The 24,505-nt window shown below is 42.8% G+C and overlaps 1 protein-coding gene across 1 annotated transcript; it reads right to left on the reverse strand.

Annotated features, from left to right (window-relative positions):
• Nucleotides 1-1,020: 1,020 nt before the first annotated feature.
• On the reverse strand, nucleotides 1,021-24,094 carry ACTR5 (actin related protein 5). Its single transcript, XM_089673306.1, has 9 exons — nucleotides 23,726-24,094; nucleotides 14,069-14,295; nucleotides 13,274-13,443; nucleotides 11,935-12,152; nucleotides 11,052-11,213; nucleotides 6,621-6,731; nucleotides 6,399-6,538; nucleotides 2,303-2,435; nucleotides 1,021-1,561 (listed from the first exon to the last, which is right to left on the reverse strand). Exons 1-9 carry the CDS (start codon nucleotides 24,077-24,079, stop codon nucleotides 1,301-1,303), a joined length of 1,776 nt encoding a protein of 591 aa, XP_089529432.1. The 5' UTR covers nucleotides 24,080-24,094; the 3' UTR covers nucleotides 1,021-1,300.
• Nucleotides 24,095-24,505: the final 411 nt, after the last annotated feature.

Raw genomic sequence — 24,505 nt, forward strand, 5'->3', positions numbered from 1 at the left:
CTTTTGGTTTTGGTAAACAGGTTTGAATAAAACCCCTAATATCTTTCGTCCGCTGGAACCTCCATGATCACTCCCCGAGACAATAGGTGATCGAGTGCCTGAAATAAAGTTCTTCTTTTCTCTGGATTTATCAGTACATTTGATCTTAGAAACCGGGGAGAGAGAAATACCCAAAACTTCTAGCCTGTACCCCAGAGAAATCGTAGAAATTACCCATTTTTCTTGGATTAGAGCACTCCATGCAGCCACAAAATTCAAAAGCCTTTCCCCCACCCGAACAAATGGGGTACCCCTTCATAAGGAGGCGGACTTTGGATCTGTCTGTCTGAAAAACTGTGGCCGCATCACTCATTCACAGTCCTCTGTGCATGAGAAAACTACACATCCCGACAGCCTTAGCATCTGTTGGCTTGTAGTTCTCAATTAACTACCACAGTACTGCCAGCGTTGTGGTAGTTCATTGATTCTTCCTGTCAGAGTGTATTGGCATTGCTTGCATTGTCTGCAGGAGACCTGCATGGCACCAGCAATATGCAGATCGCTGGTGCAAAGCTTTGCAGCCTCCTCAACAAAAGATAATAAATGCACATTTTTTTTTCCTGCTAAAAAAATGTGCATTTTTTTTTTTTCATCAAAAGGTGAACTTATCCTTTAAAGATAGAGTTCGCAGGTTATCATTATATCCTTTACTCCAAATGAGTCACTTTTCTGTGGAACAGCCACATAAACCCGTAAATGGCAATTCAGTGATCTGCCTTTCCCTACCTGCAGAAAATGTACAGTTAGTGTTGAGAAAAACCTATCAACTTAACACTGACGATTAGTTACTTTCAAACATTATATCTGTCAAGAACACACATCTCAAGATAGATATATTCGGACTAAAAGAGCAACATTTAGAAGAACTGTATGGGAGCAGTTGTGTTTAATCCCAGGACTGCAAATAATTTATTTTCCTTTTGATCAGCTTGAATAAACCATAGCAAAAGCTAAAATTCATTTGAATAAAATAATGACAAGTTTCTAATTTTGTGGTTTATTATAAAAAAATAAATATTAATACAAAAATAGCTTAGAAACACCAAATTTCAATAGTAATATTTTACAGATGCATGTAGATAATTCTAACCTTCTGGCAATATGCACCTTACATTGATGCAAAGGCTCCCAGAATGCTTTGTACTCCAACATTCAGTGTGTTTGCTCCAGTATTTAGACAGAAACAATTGAGTACAGTCCTTGATACTTTTTTTATTTGCACTAACTACTCCAGTATTTAGTCCTCTGCAGCATTGTCTCCCTATGGTGGAACAATGCCACAGCTGGTCTGTGGAGCACCTTCCATCTCCTGGCTGATGGAAGCCACAGTAGTACGAGGTGCTGGTTTGGGCAAGTGAATGGCAATGTGCCGGTTAGAGGCCACATGCTCCTTTAAGTACTCTCCCCCCATCTCCTCGTATTCCTTCCTCGTTATCCAGCCTTCATCCGTCTCCAAATTCTGAAGAGCCCAATCAGAAGCTCCATGCCAGCCATCAAGGACAGGGTTTGCTGCCAATGAGACCTGAAATGAACAGTAAAAACTAATTACATGGTGATCTGATCAAATGCTATACAGTTTACAGAGTATTTAAAATGGTTCTAAAGCAGCGGTTCTCAACCTGTAAGCCACAACCCCTTTGGGGTCACTTTTTCCCTTAAATGAAGGGACACATGTACATTGTCTCACCATTTTCTTTAGTGTTTGATGTGTATTTCTCCTTTATATATGTATATATTTTTGCAAATTATCACATGAGATTGTTCTTTTTGTATGTGTATATCTCATATATTAGAAAGTATTAGAGATGTATTATATCCATGCATTAATTATGCCATTTGAGCGTATTTAGGTACTGTGTATGGAAGCGCAACACCATTGTTTCTTTATATTTGCAATGTATTCAGGTGTATAGTCAGGTGATAGCAGCTTCCCGATTTCAATTTAATTCTATTTGGGCAGCGCAGGTGGTCTACATACTACAACCCAAAATATGGGGTTTCTTTTACTTTCATTTTTGATGACAACAGTACAAATGACGAATAGAGAGGGCAAATCTCCCTAATGGGAGCACACACAGCAATAAAAGCTAACAGGTGTTCGAATCCCTCTTCACTCCATCCAAAACGAAAAGAAAAATGTTTTGCCTTTAGTTATACTTTAAAGCAATACATAAAGTATAAAATATCTAATAAAACTGCCTAACAGCTCAAATGCACATAGCAGCATTTGGCCTAACAAACAGCACTATCTGAGCACTCATACATGAAAGGTGGAGCCAAACGGTCTCATCATCAGCAGCTCTTTCTCCATACGGGTCTGCATTCCAGGGTACATCATGTTACCTCCTGTCAGAAAGACATTTTGCGCCAGCTGCTGCTGCATTTCCTGGGGATACCTGACAGGTAAGACAATAAATCAGAATACAAGGCACTGCATATACATGCTAAAATACGGAGTCAAAAAAAAAAACAAACAAATATGACAACCCCTGCTCCTGATCACTGTGGTGTAAGTCATATGACCAAATGCTGCGGCAGCAGTCACATGATCTTAGCCAAAGGTACCAAGTGGACTGATGTGCAGGGATAGCTGGAGAATCAGCAGCTTTGAAATTTACTGAAGTTGTAAAAGTAAAAATCCTACTTAGGAGAAGATGCCAGAGAATGCCTGCTGTTACTTTTATTACCAAGAAAAACCTTTTTCTCTGATTTAGTGCATAAGCCCTGCCAACTGAAATTTGCTTTATCCAATGTGGTTACCTTTCCGGCCAGTAAGGGCACTCTCACTGGACAGGGGATGGTACTAGGTGGAGGTAGTCATTAAGTCAGCAAATGTAATATTAAGTGATGTAACGCTAACACAACATAAACACTATATAAACAATGAATAATGTGCATACACAGTGACCCCACATACTCTGGTGACTGGCAAGTAAAAATGGATAAATGTAAGTGCAGCCCGTAGGCTTTGAAACTACATGAGTATGTAAATCACACAAAAAATGCAAGTGAATCAAAAGTGAAGAATTTAAATGATAAATCAAACTCTGGTGATCACACTAATTCCCTCCAATTGATCTGAATAAGATCAAAAAAATATATTTGTGCTCTAAACAAATACAAGTGACAATATAAAAGTAATCGCATGTGTACATATACACTCAAATAGTCAAAAATAACAAACAAAAGTGAACACTACATGAACACATATACTGCTGCATGCGTATAAGTGAAAAATGGTATTTCCAACTTGTAATTATACAAAACTCCCTTCAAATCCCCACAAAACTCAAACCAATAAAATAGTTATAGAGTCCAAAAAAATGGTGTTATTTCAAAAACACTTCTTCCAATAAAAACACCCGTGTTCAAGTGAAATGATCACACGTATCCATAAGCGGCTGAATTCCGCGCTCACCTCAATACTTCGACCTACTAAGGGTCAAAACGCATTTGGATCACTCACTAGGATCCTCCATGCAAGAGACTCCTTCTGGGATAAGGACCCCTCTCTCCACAGCAATATCCCTTCGCGAACTGGTATTATGGCAAAGAACTCTCTCCAGGTAGGATATGGCCAATAATCTCATCAAAAACACAAAAGAACTCCCATAGTGTAATACTGCTTCAATGATGAGAGAATATTACCCCAAACACTTCATAAAATGCACTCACATGTTCTTATTCTTATGCAGAGCATTCATATTAGTAAACCTCATGTTTCTGGGTGTACTACATGGGTGTAGCAAGATGGCGTCTAAAACCGGAAGTACGTCACTGTGCTGCCGACGTGTTGCGTCACGTTATCACGTGACTTCTTCAGATCTGCTGTACAGATCTATGGGTATATCATTGGATGTGGGCAGCTGCACTTTACTTAGTTTAGTTTATGTTAGGAGGCAGAAGCGCAGGAGGTCTCACCTTTTAGTCATTAGGTCAGACCATGTCAAGGCACTGTAAAAAACAAAACTACAACCCCAATTTGAAAAAAAGTTGAGGCAACATCCTACATAAACAATCCTACATAAACCAAAATGCAATGATTTGCATATGGCATAAAGCCATATTTTACTTACAATAGAAAAAAAAATTATATCAAAATGTTTAAACTGAGAAAAATGTACCATTTTTGGGGGAAAAAAATTAAGGTAAGTTTTAAATTTGCAACAGGGCAAAAAAAACCCAAAAACAAAAAAAAACAAGTAAAGTACAACCCCAATTCCAAAAAAATTGGGAGCGGCCATGGTTACCACGGTGTAACATCTCCCCTAATTTTAGCAACACTCTGTAAACATCCGGGAATGGAGTTCCAGTTGCTGGAATTTAGGGAGAGGAATGTTGTCCCATTCTTGCCTGAGCATATGGTGCTCTAAAACCTAAATATATATCTTCCAGCATTGATAGTGTCTTTCCAGATGTGTAAGCTGCCCATTCTATACTGTGCTGATAACAGGCCGGAAGGTCCCTCTCCTCTTCAGTCCGGAGGATGTGGCGCCCATAGTTATCAAAAAGAATGTCAAATTTTGATTCACCTGACCACATAACAGTTTTCCACTTTGCGACAAACCATTTTAAATGGGCTTTGGCCCAGAGAAGATGGTGGCGTTTCTGGATCATGTTCAGATATGGCTTCTTTGCATGATAGAGCTTTACCTTGCATTTTTGGATGGCACAGTGAACTGTGTTCACAGATAGTGATTTTTGGAAGTATTCTTGAGCCCATACAGTGATATCCATCACAGAGCCATGCCTGTTTTTAATGCAGTGCCGTCCGAGGGCACGAAGATCAAGGGCATCCAACAATGCATTTTGGCTTTGCACATAGAGATTTCTCCATATTCTTGCGCGGTGCGGCTCTGCCAGGATAAATTGTGCTGCAAGTGCAGCAAATGGCATCGTGCAAAGCTTGTCACCCAAAAGAAGTCCCGGCACCTTTTTGGGCAACAAGCTTTGTGCGATGCAATTTATCGTGCAACAATCGAGGCAGTTCCACACTGCGCTTTTAGGTACCATTACTATAAATGGAAACTGAAATTCTCTTTATACGATTTGTCATTTTAGCAGACCGTTCTGAATGTTTCTGTCTGATCCAAAATGCCCATATGTGAATGGAGTCTATGCCTTCGTACACACTATAAGAAAATTAGGCGAATGATCTGTTTTTCCTTGATGTTTGACAAGTCGAACCCGAATATGGTACTAATTCTACGAAAATTCACGGACAAGAGCTTTTTTTTTTGTTTTGTTTGAAGTAGAAATGTTGTAGTGTAGATTATTGTCATTAATTGTTTCTTATGTCCAGCCTTTCGTATCTGATTAACCGAAAATCATTTGTTCTGTTCACATACGAGAAAATTTTGGCGTTTGTCCTTTCAGAAATTTTCATTTTGAATGTCTGAATCGGATGTGTAAATGTTGTTACACACTATACAAAAATTTAACAAATTGGTCCTCATACTGAATTTTTCTTCCAATTTTCTCAAAGTGTGTACCCTACTAAAGATGCTCTTTTTATACCCAATCATGTTACTTACCTCTTGCCAATTAACATGATTAGCTGCAAAATGTCTTTCCAGCTCTTCCTTGTTAGTACCACTAACTTTGCCAGCTTTTTGTTGCCCTGTCCCAATTTTTTTGGGATGTGTTGCTGCTGTCAAGTTCAAAATTACCTGATTTTTTTTCCTGAAATAGAACATTTTCTCAGTTTAAATACTGATATGTTTCCTTGTTCCCCTGCAAGAACACACGGGCCAGACCTTGCAGCTATTGTCATTAGATTGCCAGCTGTTTTTCCAGCATGCCTGTTCGACAGAAGCCAGATGTTCAGCCGGCTTGTGTTGGGACAGGCTGTGGTACACAGGTTAGAGGTCTACTGTTGAACCGGCTGATATCCCACCTGTGTGTACTAGGCCTTAGAATTAATGTCTGCCAAACAGCAGTGTGCTTTTTCTGCGGTAATGTGTGCGAATAGTGTGAACCTAGCCTTTAGGAAGATTAGAGATGTATTTTACTCTATAAAAGTATCACCAGCCAGGTTCTAAGGACTAAATGTTAAAATTAAGCTTTACTACTATGAACCTGGCTGGTGATAGGTTGTAGAACAAAATTATTATACAGTATTTATTATACTATATTATACTATAGTCAGAATCTTCCTATGATGCTGCAATCACCTCTAAATAGCTAAAGCAAATCAAGGTGTGATAATTTTTACAGCATACTACTGGTGTTCGCACTTACAATAAGTTTAATACATTTTTGTTTCCCGTTGTATGGAGGATTAGCAATTTCTGTATTGTTTTGATAAACTAATCCTTTTGTGCAGCTCCAAACATTTCCTTTAAGATTACCAGACTTACCGGTCTAGCATATACTGCATGGTCTCTGCCAGCCCAGCCTGGTCTTCCCCAATTAGCGAGGGCTGAAATAGCACCTCTGGCACACGAATCCTTTCTGTGCCCAGGTACATCTGGTGGTACTCTGCTATATTAAACATGGCCTGGCAAATGATAAAGATGGATTTAGCCAATTGTCAGAAATATGCCAATTTACAGAAATATATTTTTATTAACTTTCACTACCTGAACACTGGATGTTGTTTTCTCGGTTTCCACCTGATCCTCTGAATAAAGAGGGTCCGATTCCAAAATCCCTTCCATATCTTCTTGCTCTCCTCCCAGCAGCTCTGGTGTCTTTAATACATACATTAAAATACACAAATAAGGAATAAGCAAAGTGAAGTGAACACACAACCAATCAGCAATTGTCTCTCATACTGACAGCTTGGTGTGTCTAAAAGGTGAAAATTGATTGGTTTCTATGAAATAATGCAATGACAGGAACCAGAAGAGATTGATTCAATAGCAAAAGGTGGCATGCAAAGTGCTGTTTGGTAATAGGCCAATCTTAATTTATCTTTTAAATTAAATATTATCTGAGGTTTCAATCATAAAAACAATCTCAAAGCAAGCTTAGTCTGCAGTGATTTCTCTTTAGGTAGGCAATCGAACTCTGGAAATCATGTCATATTAAATGTTTTCGATTACTGTGACAAGAATGGGCCACGTCACTATGTAAAAAGATTGGCACCTAGCATTTCTCATCCATACAGGGTGAGGGGTCTCATAGGGAGGAAATCTGGATTTTCAGTTTCCCCAGGGATTAGCAAACCCTGGTTTGGATCCTGGAGCCCAGAGACTTTGTAGAGTCTTGGGTGGGATGAACCCTCCAGCCCTGGGTCCACATTTTTGCTAGCAACCAGCACACTGATTGTGCAGGGTTTAGGAAGCTGACTACAAATCAAGGCTTCACCCTCTCCAGGAGACCATGTGGCTACAAAGGAGCAGCTAGAGTAGGTGCTTGGGTGCACAGTTTTCAGTACTGTCAGAATGAAGAGATGAGGGCCTAATTTTGAGATCAGAGCAAGTGAAAGCCAGGAGGCCAATGAAGTATTTTGTTTGTCAAAAAAAAGAGAAATGCTGAATAACTCCTGTGATGGTAAGCCCTTTGTGTGCCTGGAACTTATTTTTAATATAACCACTTGACGACTGTAATACACATATACACTATATTGCCAAACGTATTAGGACACCCCTCCAAATCATTGGATTCAGGTGTTCCAATCACCTCCATGACAACAGGTGTATAGAATCAAGCACCTAGGCATGCAGACTGCTTTTACAAACATTTGTGAATGGGTCGCTCTCAGGAGCTCAGTAAATTCAAGCGTGGTACCGTGACAGGTTGCCACCTGTGCAATAAGCCCATCCGTGACATTTCCTTCCTACTAAATATTTCACGATCAACTGTTAGTGGTATTAAAACAAAATGGAAGCAACTGGGACCAACAGCTACTCAGCCACGAAATGGTAGGCCATGTAAAATGACAGAGCGGGGTCAGCGCATAGTGCACAAAAGTCGCCAACTGTCTGCAATAGTCAATAGTTAAAGACCTCCAAACTTCGTGTGGCCTTCAGGATTATTACAACAACAGTGCATAGAGATCTTCATGGAATGGGTTTCCATGGCCAAACAGCTGCACCAAAGCCTTACATCACCAGCTGCAATGCAAAGCTTCGAATGCAGTGGTGTAAAGCACGCCGCCACTGGAATCTGGAGCAGTGGTGATGTGTTCTCTGAAGTGGCGAATCACGTTTTTCTGGAAATCTGATGGACGTGTCTGGGTGTGGCGGTTGCCAGGAGAACGGTACTTGTCTGACTGCATTGTGCCAAGTGTAAAGTTTGGTGGAGGGGGGATTATGGTGTGGGGTTGTTTTTCAGGAGTTGGACTTGGCCCCTTAGTTCCAGTGAAGGGAACTCTTAAGACGTCAGCATACCAAGACATTTTGGACAATTTCATGCTCCCAACTTTGTGGGAACAGTTTGGGGATGGCCCCTTCCTGTTCCAACATGACTGCGCACCAGTGCACAAAGCAAGGTCCATAAAGACATGGATGAGTGAGTTTGGGTGGAGGAACTTGACTGGCCTGCACAGAGTCCTGACCTCAACCCAATAGAACACCTTTGGGATGAATTACAGCAGTGACTGCAAGACCTTCTTGTCAGACATCAGTGCCTGACCTCACAAATGAGATTCTGGAAGAATGGTCTAACATTCCCATAGACACACCCCTAAACCTTGTGGACAGCCTTCCCAGAAGAGTTGAAGCTGTTATAGCTGCAAACGGTGGGCCCTATGGACTAAGACTGGGATGGCATTAAAATTCATGTGCGTGTAAAGCAGTGGTCGCTAAATGGTGGACCTAGGTCCAAAACCGGACCGAGGGACAGTCCCATCCGGACCACAGCCATGACACCACTGAGTGTCCTCCCTCGGGACCCCCGCCCAGCCACCAACGTCATCCCCACAGCGGGCGGGGTTCGAGGAGCTGCAGATCGGGACCAAGGGGTGGGAGCTGCCCAAGTCACCATGTAAACAAGTGGGCACCGCCCGGCCCATCAACATGAAGACTCCCGCCCTCTGCCTCGAGCCGCAGAGAGCGGAAGTCCCCACACACCAACAAGCTGGGCAATCACCAGCTTCCACCCCCAGTTACAATATGCCTGACAACACCTTGACATGCCTAACCAGGCCTTTTTGTGTCATTGATGCAGTAAAAGCTTCTTTCTGGCACCTCGACCACACAGCTCATTTTTGTTCAAGTGTCTTCATATTGTGCGCTTTCAAAACAACCACACCATCTTTTTCCAGAGCAACCTGTATTTTTTTTGAGGTTGCCTGTGGGTTTTTCTTTGAATCCCGGACAATTCTTCAGTTCTGGCTGCAATCTTTCTTGGTCTACCTGACCTTGGCTTGGTATCAATAGATCCCCAAACTTTCCACTTCTTAATAAGTGATTTAACAGTACTGATTGGCATATTCAAGGCTTTGGACATCTTTTCATCTCCTTTTCCATCTTTATAAAGTTCCATTACCTTGTTACGCAGGACTTTTAACTGTTCTTTTCTGATCCCTATGGCTCAGTATCTAGCCTAGTCAGTGCTTCCACGTAAGAGGTAACAAACTCATTGGCTATTTATACACAGACACGAATTACAATTTTAAAAGCCACAGATGTGGGACATTAACCTCTAATAGGCATTTTAACCCGTGTGTGTCTCCTTGTGTGTCTGTACCAAGGCCAAACATTCCAGGGGATGTAAACTTTTGATCATGGCCATTTGGGTGATTTCTGTTATCATTATGATTTAAAAAGGAGCCAAACAACTATTTGGTAAGAAATGGCTTCATATGATCATCATCCTTCAATAAAAGAGCATTTTTTGGCATGATCAGTCATTTTCAGTATCAATGCCAAAATTTCACAATTTCTGCCAGGGTATGTAAACTTTTGAGCACAAAACTGTAATATATATATATAAAAATATAAAATATATGTTTGGGGTTTATAAGTAAGTTTATAGCAAAAAATACTGATTTAAACCTGTAAACAAAACGTGACAGAAACTGATAGGTCTTCAAGTGTATAAACAGACCCTTTCCCCCGCTTTCTCTAAAGATGCACATCTGCATGCATTTCTGAAATTGCACTTTTTAGCAAATGTTTTTGTTGTTTCTTTATTTACCTTTTTCATCTTTCACTTCCTGGTTTTCCTAAAGGGAGTGGTGATGTTGCCTTGGGTATAGAGAACCCCTGGGGAGGCAACATCACTACTGCCTTCAGGGAAATCTCATATACTGCACATGCGTAAGATGAAGCGCATATCATGTGCCTCATCTTGCACATGTGCCATTCGAAATGACACTCATTTGCTGGGAATTAAAAACTTCTCCTGAGATCTCTGTGAAGGAATTTTCTCTTTTAACAGATTGCATGTAGTATTGTACACTGCATGTGCAAGATGAAGCACATAACTGCGCATACAAAGTATCACAGAAATTTTCAAAAAACGGCAGCACAGAAATGGGGGCCCAGGCAGAACAAAAATTGGTAAATATGAAGAAAAAGTCACAAGGATATAGTATATGTAAGTATGGTTGTTTATTTTCTCCTTATTCATTACTGATTGTTTTTTAAAATCATACTTATCTAGGTGGATGCAGCATCGCATTGATGTCCCCCGCCTGCTGTAAGGGTGAGAACTGAGTGATCAGATACCACTTATCACTCAGTTCTCCCTGCTGCTCTGAGCAGAGAGTGGTGACTGTCAGTCACTGCTGTCTGCTCTGCCCCCCCCCCCCCCAGCAATCACTGGAGAGCTGGGCTGTGGAGGGAGAGACTGGCTCAGGCTGTCAGAGGCTCACTGAGAGACCAAGCCATGTGCCAGTCCAGGCATCTGGGTGGATCCCGAGTTTAGAGTTGGAATTTTTCCTCAGCCTGGACTGGAAACCTGGGCTTTATCCTGCTGTCAGCTGAAAATGGGTCACAGGAGTTCAGAAAGAACAGCCAAACGGGCTTTGGCTGTACTTCCCTTTTAAAACAACATCTAAAATAAACTATCCCCAAAACATTACAGCTCTCCTTTGAAGGGTATTAGTGAAAGGCTCTCACCTGTGGTTTGCCGTCTATGGTCTCCCCCAGGATCCTCTGTCTGCCTTGCTCAACAGCTGCATTTAATTTGTGAATGTATGATTGCAGCTCCTCTGCAGAGTCCATATTCAGTTCCACCAGAGCTTTGTGGAATTGGTCCACTTGTCCATCTTCCAGAAGCTCCTATTGAAAAAAGCCAAATGACTGTAAGAGCAACCTCAGGATGCCAGAATTTGAAGTGCACACCAACTCAGTTCTCCCATTTAGATCTCTAGAGATTGTAGTTGCACCTGTGCACAGAAACTAAGAGAAACATTTAAATGTAATCACTGCCTGGTGCAATGAAAAGTTAGACAATGTGCCAATTCATTTAGTTAGTGGTTTTTATTGTACTATATAAAGAAAATTAAAAAGGTATCATAAAAACTAAAATGAGATAGCAAATACAAAATTTAAAAAAGAAGATCAGTCCACTCAACAGTTGTATTTTAAGATGGAGACTGGTAAGCTTAGTCTGCACCTATTTTCTTGTTTTGGGTACTTCAACAGTGAGCTTCAAAGAAAGATTTTTAACTCTGTTCCTGTCCACTGGGCATTTTTCATGTTCTTACCCACCTTTGCATATTCCAGACCCTCCTGTTACATTTTTCATTTAAAAAAAAAAAAAAAAAAAAAAAGCATGCAGAGTGGGAAAAAGCTACAGAAAGCATGTAGACGCAGGAAATTAAGATTACACCAGACTCTCCAAAAGACAGTGGAGGATGTAAGGAGTTTTCTCTGTCCAATATTTCTCAAACAATGAATTATCAATAGTGAGAGGAATGACTCTTAATATCTATGGCATGTAGAGTCAGCATGTCAGAAATGAGCCAAAGGTACCAGAATTGTTACCAGCAATAGATACCTGCACATAGAGCAATCTCTCCAAACGTTCCTGATCCTGCTGAAGTTTCTCCTCTCGCCGTCGTGCATTGAGCTCTTGCAGGCGTTTAAGCTGCTGCTGCCTGCGCTCCTGCTTCTCCTCTGATGGGACCGCAGTGCTTAGAAGCTTGGAGGAGAAGGGCAGCTGCATCTTGTGCACATTCTGTTCATAGTAATCTGGACAACGCCATTTCTTCAGCTCTTTGATAGGCAGAGGGAAAAAAAAAAACTATATTTAAAAAACCTGCCACAGGCTCTATAGATTTTATTTACACAGGAATGGAGATGGGTAAACAATGCTTCAGAAAATAACAGCTAGAACATTTTTATTTTTAATTGAACCTCTACTTTATCTATCCAGGGTTTAGTAATGGGTTAGTGGAGCGCTATGATTCCCCCTCCCCCCAAAAAAAAAAGCCCTGCGTAAGGTCCAGGTCAGAGCACAAACAGAGCTGAGGACTTTGCCCACTGTGCAGAGGTCTGGCAAATGGCATTCAGTAGTTATGGGAGGAAAGTCAGAGTTCAAAGCACTATTTAAAGTGTTTTGAAACATAAAACAAACAAAAAAAACCCCATAGAAACACAGAAATGTTTTAGGTACACAAAGTGAGAGAATTAGAACCCCAGTCAGATTTTAATGCCATCATGGGCTACATTAAGCCTAGGTTCAGATTTGATGATGAGCAATTTAAACATGTGATTTTCAGTGTGCATTTGTGGTACGATTTGTGCCTTACAGCTGCAATTCGTATGCGATTTTATTGCGATTCTGTGGGGAGGAGGGGAAAAGTAAAATCTAGAAGAAAAAAAAAAAAACAAACTGCTGGATTCACATTATATTTGAACAGAGATGTGATTTGAATGTGGTTAAATTGAAATCTATGGAGCTTAAAAATCACACCACATGCACAGGACCCTTTTTTTAACCGCATCAGAATTGCAAGGCCTGCATAGAAAACAATGTTGTTTCATTTGCAATGCGCATCTATGCAATCTGGAGTGCATCTGAACCGCATCAGATTACCACCCTCTATATCATATGAACTTTCTGATGACGAATATAAAATTCCACTAAAGCGTTCCAGGTGTGCCTTGAGTATTTAGGCTCCAGTTAGATATTCCTGAAATTTTATCAGAGTTAGCTGACCTGCTGCATATGTACAAGAAGAAAAGCACATCTACATCAGCACTTCTGAAGAAGCTTATAGGAATTTCCAGGTCAGAACATTTCTCAGTCTATTGCAGAGCAAAATCTATTACAGAATCACAATTTCACTTCCTAATTGCTGTTCATCAAAGTGTGGCCAACAGCAAAGGCTTACCTTCTATATAGTCATCTGGAACGTAGCAGTGCTCATGAAGGATTTCCTCCATTCGACTGAGAGTGATAGCAGAGAGATGTCCAGGATACTTCAATTGCATCAGGCGGTGGAGATAGGTCACAGCCTGGAATCCTCCAATATTTATCCGTTTGCAGTTCTTGCCATCCAGTCTAAAGACAAAGCATTCAAGAAAGGTTTGTCAAGGCTAAGCTGTACCCTAAGAAATGTACCTTTTGCCTTAAATTTCTCCTGAAGAACAGCACTGCACATCCTGCCTCGTAGCTGTATATCTGCAGTATGAGATCATCTTAACCATTACCACCTCTGAATTCTAGTCCCAGAATCTGAGTGATTTCAGTGATGCCACTATTGTGCGGCTCAGGGTTTTCCTTGCTGGAGAGCAATCTGTACCTGGAAAAATACTTTACAAGCATCTCCCTGCTTCTGTGTCATTCATTCTGTGGACCTTCTCCACCCCTCCAACTGACTTCTGATGATGCCATCATAACTGCGTCTCCAGCAACTACAGAAACAGGTATGGCATCAGCAATCATCTATCAAGATGGCCACCCCCACACAGAGACCCAGCATAGAACAAGACCTGGTAAGCCAGTAATGCACAAAAAGTAAGCTGAAAGGTTACTATAGGAAATATTAATGAATAATCTCTTCAACTCTGGTTGACTTACCAGACACAGCCTCTACAATACAGGTCCTCTTCTATGAATAAGATTACTGTACTGTTTTTATGGCCTTTTCATTTCATAGCGTACATTGCATCAACGGTAAACTCACCTGCCATTCAACAAAGGAAGTATATGGGTACAATGGTAGCCAGAAGACACAATGATTCCAGAGGTGGGAAACGTATTTTTGTTGCGGTAGAAGCTGTACAAGCCATCAATGCCAAAAGACACTTTGGGAACATGGTAGCATTCAAAGAGAAGCTCAGACACCATCTGCCGGACATGAAGTGGGGTGCATGGCGTCTCCGTAAACACAATGGGATGGTCAACACAGCTCTATACAACAAGACAAGCACAGGAGTAAGTCAGCTGAACCCAACAGTTAACAGAATTTATTTATGTGCTGTAAATCATGACAAAGACAACTTTGGATATGTAAGGCAGTCATGAAACTATTTGATTTCCAAGTTTTGCTTTTTTTTTTTTTAATAAAAGGTGAACTCTAGCTGAATGGCTAAAAACACATACAGGAACTGTTTGGCCATCCATCAGATTTATTGCTCATCTGTCTGTGGCTTTCAATCCTTTTAGTCACTGACCTGGAACAAGCATGTACATCAGGAGGGTCAGAGTGAAATCAGAGCTCCTTATTTGCATACGTATTCTGTGTCACTGACTCGAAAGTACTAAACAGCAAGTGAAGTTATGCCACTCCATCAGGTACATTAATGCTGATAAAAAGATAGACACAGGTATTTTAGAAATCATACTTGGCAATCCATATCCCCATAAATGGCTCTCATTGGAGTTTTCATTGGACAACTCAGATCATAGTCCCAATGGACAGAGCCAATCAGAGTGGCTCTGTACATTTTAATTGCTCTGACTCAGTCACAGTCTTCACATGTGTAAACACTAGTAGTATTTACAAACTTTGAGCAAGAAAGATGATTGACAGATGGAAGGTGAAGATTTGGGAGAGGGGTGGGGAGGGTCTTAAAAGACCTTGACCACTAATGGCAATGATACTGCTTTTCTGAAAAGGTGTGTGCCACTGACTACCTGACCATTGCTTAACTCCAGGTTCCATTCTCTAGCCGGCCCAAACAAATTATTCTGTTACTTAAATACTGCCAAAAAGTTCTATCTGTCTCAGGAAAATTATCAGTCAAAACTATCACAGCACAACAACTGGCCTGGTAATGAAGAAGTATATACCTGATAGCACTTAAGTGGTTACAGGCCCATTTACACCTATTGGTTACATTGCATTTCAGTAATGGAACGTACCATGTAAACATTAGAGCAGTGGTCTCCAAACTGCGGCCCTTTGCTTGCCTTTATCCAGCCTCTTGGGGACCTATTCCTAGCAGTGATGTAAGACGCTATTCTGCCAACTGACATCAACAATGGGGCACCACTTCTCCCACTGACACCAATAATGGGGCACTATCCCTCCCAATGATACCAACAATGGAGCACCATTTCTCCCCCTAATACCAAATGTTGCGACGTTTGCTCCCACTGATGCCAGGAAAGTTTCCACTCCTGATGGCCACAGTCTGGCCCTAAAAGCCTGAAGGACAATAAACTATCCCCTTTTTTTGGAAAGCTTGGAACACCTACGTTAGAGCACTGTGGCACCATTCATTTTCAAGGGCACCCCAATAATGCACTAAGGTAATGCACAAACACTGCAGCACACCATAACGCATGGTAACACACAACTGTGCATTTTGGTGCATCATGATGGAAAAAATGCTGCATGTCCCTTTTTTGGGTGTTCCAATGCATTGGCGGCACATTCATTCACATTTCTTGTCTTATTGCAACTCACTAGAACAGAGGTCTCCAAACCTTCTAAAGAAAGGGACAGTTTATTGTTCTTCAGTGTTCTCCAGTGTTGACGTCGGTGGCAGGTACTATGCCCCAGTGTTGACGTCGGTGGCAGGTACTATGCCCCAGTGTTGACGTCGGTGGCAGGTACTATGCCCCAGTGTTGACGTCGGTGGCAGGTACTATGCCCCAGTGTTGACGTCGGTGGCAGGTACTATGCCCCAGTGTTGACGTCGGTGGCAGGTACTATGCCCCAGTGTTGACGTCGGTGGCAGGTACTATGCCCCAGTGTTGACGTCGGTGGCAGGTACTATGCCCCAGTGTTGACGTCGGTGGCAGGTACTATGCCCCAGTGTTGACGTCGGTGGCAGGTACTATGCCCCAGTGTTGACGTCGGTGGCAGGTACTATGCCCCAGTGTTGACGTCGGTGGCAGGTACTATGCCCCAGTGTTGACGTCGGTGGCAGGAACTATGCCCCCGTCGTGGGTGTCGGTGGCAGGAACTATGCCCCCGACGTGGGTGTCGGTGGCAGGAACTATGCCCCCGTCGTGGGTGTCGGTGGCAGGAACTATGCCCCCGTCGTGGGTGTCGGTGGCAGGAACTATGCCCCCGTCGTGGGTGTCGGTGGCAGGAACTATGCCCCCGTCGTGGGTGTCGGTGGCAGGAACTATGCCCCCGTCGTGGGTGTCGGTGGCAAAAATAATGCATCAAAGGCCAGATGAAGACAAGCAAAGGGCTGCTTCCGGCCCCAGGGCCACAGTTTGGAGATCAGTGCTGTAGAACATAAAAAGGTATAATTGGACCCTTAAGGATTTTTATCAAAGCCGATATAATATAGCTCTTTGATTGCGCTTCAATCAGCCACTATGCTCGAAATTGTACTGTGCATACCAGTGATAAAACCCCACTCCCAAGCCCACAGATTGGCTCACATTTACAAATGGGTCGCTCTAGTCAATTTTTCCAGCATTTCAAGAGAATGAAACAGAAGAAGTGAGACTCCTTGGATTATATAAAAGTTATAAATTGAATTTATGAAGTTTCACCACTGAGTTTCCAGTGATACATGAAACCAGAATAGCTGAAATACCAGCTCGGGTGAAATTAACCTTTGAAGCTGCCAGAGGATTTGTAGCCTCAACTGCAGACAACTGGAGTAAATACACCCGGCTTTGTAGATGCTTTTATTCAGATTAATTTATGAATGGATGAACTACCTGATCCATTTCTTGAGCCGCACCCAACTGTTCGTCCAGATCTGAGCTCAAAAGTGATTTGCACAAATTAATATTCAGTAGAGAGCTCATTGCAGAAATCCACCTAGATTATAGCACAGCTTGCCTGGCGGTAACGACCTGATTTATGGAGAACTGGTGGAGGTGGATGGTGAGTCACTGCAGATAACGTGGAAGGAGGTGCAACTAGAGTACTACAGCTGTCAATGTTCAATAAAAACAGTGTTGGACAGCGAAACTACAAGAGGCATGACAGCAACATCATCTATAAAAACGAATGACTTGTTAAATCATTACATAACAACATTGGATTTAAAGCTGGAGCTTAATCTGCCTATATTAAGCCTTTCTTGGTTTCTCCATCCCCCATCATTAACATGCTAATGAAACGTTTCTATATAAAAACATTTCTGGATTTATTACACAGCTTAATTTAGACCCAGTGGCACCACTGGGTCTCTCTGCTTCATTATGCAATGTGTGCAAATCATGGTTGGTGGGAGAGGTGGACAGGGTGCTGTATATACACTGCTCAAAAAAATTAAAGGAACACTTTGAAAACACATCAGATCTCAATGGGGAAAAATATCATGCTGGATATCTGTACTGATATGGACTGGGTAATGTGTTAAGAATGTAAGGATGCCCCATTGTTTGATTAAAATGAAAATTATCAACCTACAGAGGACTGAATTCAAAGGCACCCCGTTATTCAAAGTGAAAAAATTATGTAGCAGGCAAGTCCATTTTGCTGAAATTTCATTGCAGCAACTCAAATGGTCCTCATTAGTTTGTATGGCCCCCACATGCTTGCATGCATGCCTGACAATGTCGGGTCATACTCCTAATGAGACGAAGGATGGTGTCCTGGGGTAGTTCCTCCCAGATCTGGACCAGGGCATCACTGAGCTCCTGGATGGTCTCAGGTGCAACCTGGCATCGTCGGATGGACCAAAACATGATATCCCAGAGGTGTTCTATTGGATTTAGTTCAGCGAGCATGGGGGCCATTCAATGGTATGAACGCCTTCATCCTCCAGGAACTGCCTGCATACTCTCGCTACATGAGGCCGGGCATTGTCATGCACCAGGAGGAACCCAGGACACACTGCACCAGCGTAGGGTCTGACAATGGGTCCAAAGATTTCATCTGGACACCTAATGGCAGTCAGGATGCTATTGTCTAGCCTGTATTATTATTATAATAAAGGATTTATATAGTGCCAACAGTTTGCTCAGCGCTTTACAATGTAAAGGGAGACAATACAGCAACAATACAGTTCAATACAAGAGGGTTAGGAGGGCCCTGTGGGGGATGGACTGGTAGGAGGAATCGAAGATTCCATTATTAGCTGAAGGCGGGATAGGCTTCCCTGAAGAGATAGGTTTTCAGAGATGGCCTAAAAGTGGGCAAAGTAGGCAATAGTTGAATTGATTGGGGTAGAGAGTTCAAGAGGATGGGGGAGGCTCTGGAGAAGTCCTGGAGACAAGCATGGGAGGAGAAGACAAGGGAGCTAGAGAGCAGGAGGTTGTGCGGGAAGCGGAGAGGATGGTTTGGGTGATATTTAGAGACAAGATTGGTGATGTAATTTGGGGCAGAGTTATAAATGGCTTTATATGTTATTGTTAATGTTTTGAATTTTGTCCTTTGGGCAATGGGAAGCCAGTGGAGGGACTGGCAGAGAGGAGTGGCAGATACAGAACGGTTAGTAAGGTGGATGAGTCCAGCAGCAGCATTCATGATAGACTGAAGAGGGGATAGCCTGCAATGAGGTAGGCTAATGAGGAGGGAGTTACAATAGTCAAGGCGAGAGATAAAAAGGGAGGGTATAAGTTGCTTAGTGATTTCAGAAGTTAAGAATGGGCGTATCTTGGAGATGTTGCGGAGATGAAGTCTACATGATTTGAACAGTGATTGGATTTGGGGGTGAAAGGACAGATGGGAGTCTAGGATTACACCTAGTACCCTGGCATGAGGGGAGGGACTGATGGTTGTATTATTGATCTTGATGGAGAGTCAGGGGAGGGGGCACAAGCTGGAGGGAATAGTATGAGCTCAGTTTTGGAAAGATTTAGTTTGAGGAAGTGGAGTGACATCCATGCCGATATGTCTCTTAGTAGGTTAGTAATGCGAGAGGAGACTGAAGGGGTGAGGTGAGGAGAAGAAAGATAGATTTGTGTGTCATCAGCATAGAGATGGAACTTAAAGCCATGGGAATTTATCAAGTGACCAAGGGAGGAGGTGTAGATGAAGAAGAGAAGGGGTCCAAGGACAGAACCTTGAGGGACCCCTACAGAAAGAGAGGAAGTGGAGAGGAGACAGAGTTATAGGGAGCGCTGCGATGGGTAGGAGGAGAACCAGGAGAAAGCAGAGTCACGGAGGCCAAGAGAGTGGACTTTTTGAGGAGGAGGGGTGGTCAACAGTATCAAAAGCCGCAGAGAGGTCAAGCAGTAAGAGTATGGAGTAGCAGGGATGTTGAATTCCTATCGCCCGGGACATGTAGTTCCGGGTGCCGGGCAGGTAGTTTTTTTCCTCCTTTAGCCCTGCTCTGGGCAAGCAGCAGGCTCACCTGTCAGGTGAAGCAATCGGCGGCAGCGCTGCCGGCGATTGCTTCCACACAGTGACAGCCTCTCCGTGCCCCCCCCATGAGGTTTCCCGGGTTCCACTTGCCCATCTGCGGGCCCAGCTTGCCGTTGGCTAGAGGGGAGGGAGAAGAGCGGACAAATTTGCTCCCTTTCTTGTGCTGACCTGGAAGTGACGTTACAATGTCACTTCCAGGTCCCCGAAGAGAGATTGCAATACAATCCCCAGGAATTAATGTAATATGGTGCAGATGTGCACCACATTACATTCAGTGGAGCAGAGGGGAGACATGCAGGGTCTTTTAGACCTTGGATGTCTCAAAGAGAACCTGTCACCAAAAATCATCACATAGGGGACTTTGTCCCCTATGTGATGACAATAAAAAGTGAAAAAAAAATGTTTTGTTTGTTTTTTTATTATAAAAAATGAAAGTTACACCTATGCACATACCATCCCCCCCCCAAAAAAAAAAAATTGAGGCCCCCACCACCACATACGTTACATTTCATTCAAATACATGCATTGCAAAATGTTGCAGTATAGTGTAGTGCACCACAAGGTGCTGTGTAAAAGAAAATGTTTTTTTTCAGCATGTTGGTGTGAACATAACCAATAGGACAGAACAGAAAGTGCCTTGACTATGCACTGAGCAATGCTGCCCAACAGCGGCTGGTGTGAACAGGAAGTGGTGTGAAGCCTACTATGGGTTGTCACTGGGACCTAAAAAAGGTGAAATTTTCACACACTTCCTGTTGTGTCTCTGGGCCAGGAAGTAAAGGGAAAACTTCCTGATGGGGACAGAGAGGTTGTAACCCTTCCTTGCTCTTTATAGGCTTAGGGGCAGTAAAGTTAAAAAACTAAACCATGCTGGCTGCTTTTCTAAAAGTTTTTTACACCTAAGTGCAGAGTTTTTTCACATTTAATTAAAAAACTAAAAGCAAAACTTTTTTTTTCTGCTAGAGTAGACACTGTCTGTGCCCCTGTTAATGAGATTCATCCTTTTTGTCCTGTTTACAGTAATCATTGAAAAAGAAGCACACAGGTGGTGCAAACACCTAGCGCATTGTCCAAGGTGTATTTGAAAAGAAAAAAAAGACAAAAAAAAAAAAAACTTACAAAATGAAGTACTTGAAAAAGCCTAAAACGCCACAAGGATGGCCCACAATGATGGTAGAGTATCCGACTGGTGGTACGGGTGGCCACTGACGCATTTCGGGGACGTAGCTCCTTCCTCAGGCTCTCTCGTGTACTTCATTTTGTATGTTTTTTTTGTCTTTTTTCTTTTCAAATAAACCTTGAATAATGAGTTTGCACCACCTGTGTGCTTCTTTTTCAGTTTTGAGGATTTCCCAGTCTGAGGAGGGCTGCATCACCAAGAATTTATCCAAAAGGTTATCAACACAATGGACTTCCTGGCCTCTTCCTGACATGAACCCCTTTTGAGGTGCTGGAGAGATAGTGCTTTTCATGCACTTTGGTAATAAGTGAAAGTAGTTGTGCCGAAATGGATACTGAAAATTCAGAATGCATGTGACCGAAAACCAAACTGAAACCGAAATGTCTGCGTATGTGGGGGGGGGGGTTTAACTTATGATTGTATTGCTATCACATATATATGTGATAGCATGAGTGACAAGTCCTCTTTGAAGGGGGGGGGGGGGGAGGAGCAGTGGAGGGGGCAGGAGAGGAGCTGTCACTATATATCGGTGCCAATTTTGAAATGCAATTGCCGCCATTTTTTTTTTTCTTCACTATAGCTCACAGAATTAGCTGTCACTTTCCCAGGACTTAAAGGAAACTTTGTTTCTTTTATCCCAGGTAAGAAACTAAAAGGAAACATTACATAGTTGCATAGTCTGGCTGAAAAAAACCCCCAAAAGGTCATTCAGTTTAACCATAAAAGAAATAAATAAAAAAAAGTTATAATCCTACACCCACAGTTGATCCAGAGGAAGGCAAAAAACGCAGCAAAGTATGATCCAATTTGCTCCTGCAGGGAAAAAATTCCTTCCTGATACCCCGAAAGGCAATCGGATATTCCCTGGATCAACTTTACCTATAATTAGTAACCAGTTATAGTCTGTGTATCCAAGAAAGAATCCATGCCTTTTTTAAAGCAATCCACTGAGCTGTCCAGAACCAACTCTTGAGGGAGTCTATTCCACATTTTCACAGCTCTTACTGTGAAGAAACCTTTTCGTGTTTGGAGATTACATTTCTTTTCCTCCAGACATAAAGAGTGCCCCCTTGTCCTCTGTGTTTACTATATGAACCCCTGATGTATTTATACATGGTGATCATATCCCCCCTTATGTATTATACATGGTGATCATATCCCCCCTTATGTATTATACATGGTGATCATATCCCCCCTTATGTATTATACATGGAGATCATATCCCCCCTTATGTATTATACATGGAGATCATATCCCCCTTAATCTCCTCCTCTCAAGAGAGAATAAATTCAGTTCCTCTAATCTTTCCTCATAGCTGATCTCCTCCATGCCTCATATCAGTTTGGTTGCCCTTCTCTGTACTTTCTCCAGTTCCCCAATGTCCTTTTTGTGAATTGGTGCCCAAAACTGAACTGCATATTCCAGATGAGGTCTTACTAATGATTTGTACCGGGGGAAATTATATCTCTCTGGAGTCTATACCTCTTTAATACAAGAGAGGATTTTGCTCGCTTTAGAAACCGCAGCTTGGCATTGCATGCCATTATTACCCACTTGCCGCCCGGCCTATAGCCGTTTGGCGGCCACAAAAATGCATTACCTTTCCGGGGTGTACGCATTTTGATGTCCTCCCGCACATGCGCGGTTGCAGAGCTGCACGATCTGTCACCGGCCATGTACCTCGGACACGGCCGATGACAGATCTGAGTACCAGCCCCTGTTGCCGGTACCATCTGAACTGCTGTGGCCTGGGCAGGAAGGTGTAAAATTGCCCGGTATTGAATTGGTTAAGCTTGTGATCTACCAGAACTCCCAGATCCTTCTCCATTATCGATTCCCCCAGTTGTACCCCCCCCAGTATGTATGATGTATCCATATTCTTAGCCCCCAAGTGCATAACCTTACATTTATCAACACTGAACCTCATTTGCCACATAGTTGCCCAATTAATCAGTGCATTGAGGTCGGCTTGTAAATTGAAGACATCCTGTAAGGACGTTATTCCACTGCACAGTTTGGTATCATCTGCAAAGACTGAAATGGGATTATTAATCTCAGACCCTATATCGTTTATAAATATATTAAAAAGTAAGGGTCCCAACACTAAACCTTGGGGTACACCACTGACAACCCCAGACCATTCAGAGTATGAATCATTAACCACTACTCTCTGAATACAATCATTTAGCCAGTTTTCTATCCATTTACATACAGATTTTTCCAAGCCCGTAGACTTTACCTTACACATTAGCTGTGTGTGGGGAACTGTGTCAAACGCTTTTGCAAAATCCAAGTCTAAGGTAACAAAATATAACAAATATAGCAATGGTTGTTTCTTTTAACTCAGGGAAATAAACTAAAAGGAAACTTTGTTTCTTTTAGCTGGGGGAAAGGGACAGCTGATTCTCTGAGCTATAGTAAAGGAAAAAAAAAAAGCCAGTAATTACATTTAAAAACCGGCACTGACATATAGCGACAGCCAGTCACTGTATGCACTGCTCCTCTCCTGCCTTTCTTTGCTGCTCCCCTCCCCAGTACACACAGACCCCTGTATCGGCTAAATTTTTCCTATCGGCATTCACAATTTTTGGCCGATATGTTTTGGTGGTCAAAATTTCGGTACATCCCTAATTGAAACTTAAATTACTTACTAAATTTTGGATTATCACCAAAACAGGAAGAGGGGGGAAATCTTCCAATGGGGACATTAGTTCTGGAGACGCCTCAGGATTCCATTACTTTGAAGGGATTTCCTCTCACTTCCTGTTTTGACTATGGGACAAGCAGTGATAGAAAATTCCCCCATGGGCCACAGATGGCAACAATAACCCTGACAGGGATTTATCCAACATTTAAACAAAAAAAAGTGGTTTTCCTTTAGGGAAGCATGGACAGGGGGACACAGAGCAGACAAACAGGTCCTCATACACTACCTCTGACGTCACCCCCAGCCTCTGGAACACGTGGTCACACAGCAGCTCCTGTAGCTCGAGATTCACCGGCAGGTTCCTGTCAAAAGGCGTCCGGAGAAGCCAGCGTAGCGGCTCCAGGCTCGGAATGTCATTGCCCACCCGGCTCAGACTGCGGTGCCCTCCCCGGCTCCTGGCCACCACCGAGCGCAGTTGCATCTGCGGACCCACCCCGGCCCAGCCCGCCCGGAGCTGGAAGGAGCCATTATCCAGCACCAACACGGCCGGTCCATCCAGCGCAGGCTCACAGACGGGATCCGGCACGGCCCGAACGTCTCGGAACCTGAAAACATTGCCGGCCGGTCTGGGCGCGGCCATGTTGGACTGGAGGTACGTCCAGAAAGCCGTCCGCTGCAAGCGCTGCGCGAAGGTTCCGAGGAAGAAACGTTCCTAGCAACGGTGGCTTTGTTGATCCTGCACAGCGTGAAGGCGGACACAGGTAGGGGAGAAAATACCACAAAATGAAGCGCAGTGCTGACCAATTTCCTTTCTTCCTTCTTCGGGTATTTCTTCTATTTTAGTAGTACATTTATTTCCAGCTCAGGGACTATTCTGCTCTGTCCTTGGTGAGCAAATGTTTACTTTGTTCGCAGGTATCCACAGCAACCCTTTTTTTTTCTAAGGCTCCATGTACACTACAGCTGATAAACGCACGTTTAGGCGCTTTTCTGCGTTTTTCAGCAGCACCTGAACTCTCCCTCATGTTTTCCTATGTGTCCATGTACACATCATCATTTACAGGTA

This window comes from Staurois parvus, unplaced genomic scaffold (genome assembly GCF_062004578.1).
Source record: "Staurois parvus isolate SC_StPar_1 unplaced genomic scaffold, SC_StPar_1.0 ptg000137l, whole genome shotgun sequence".
NCBI lineage: Eukaryota > Metazoa > Chordata > Amphibia > Anura > Ranidae > Staurois > Staurois parvus.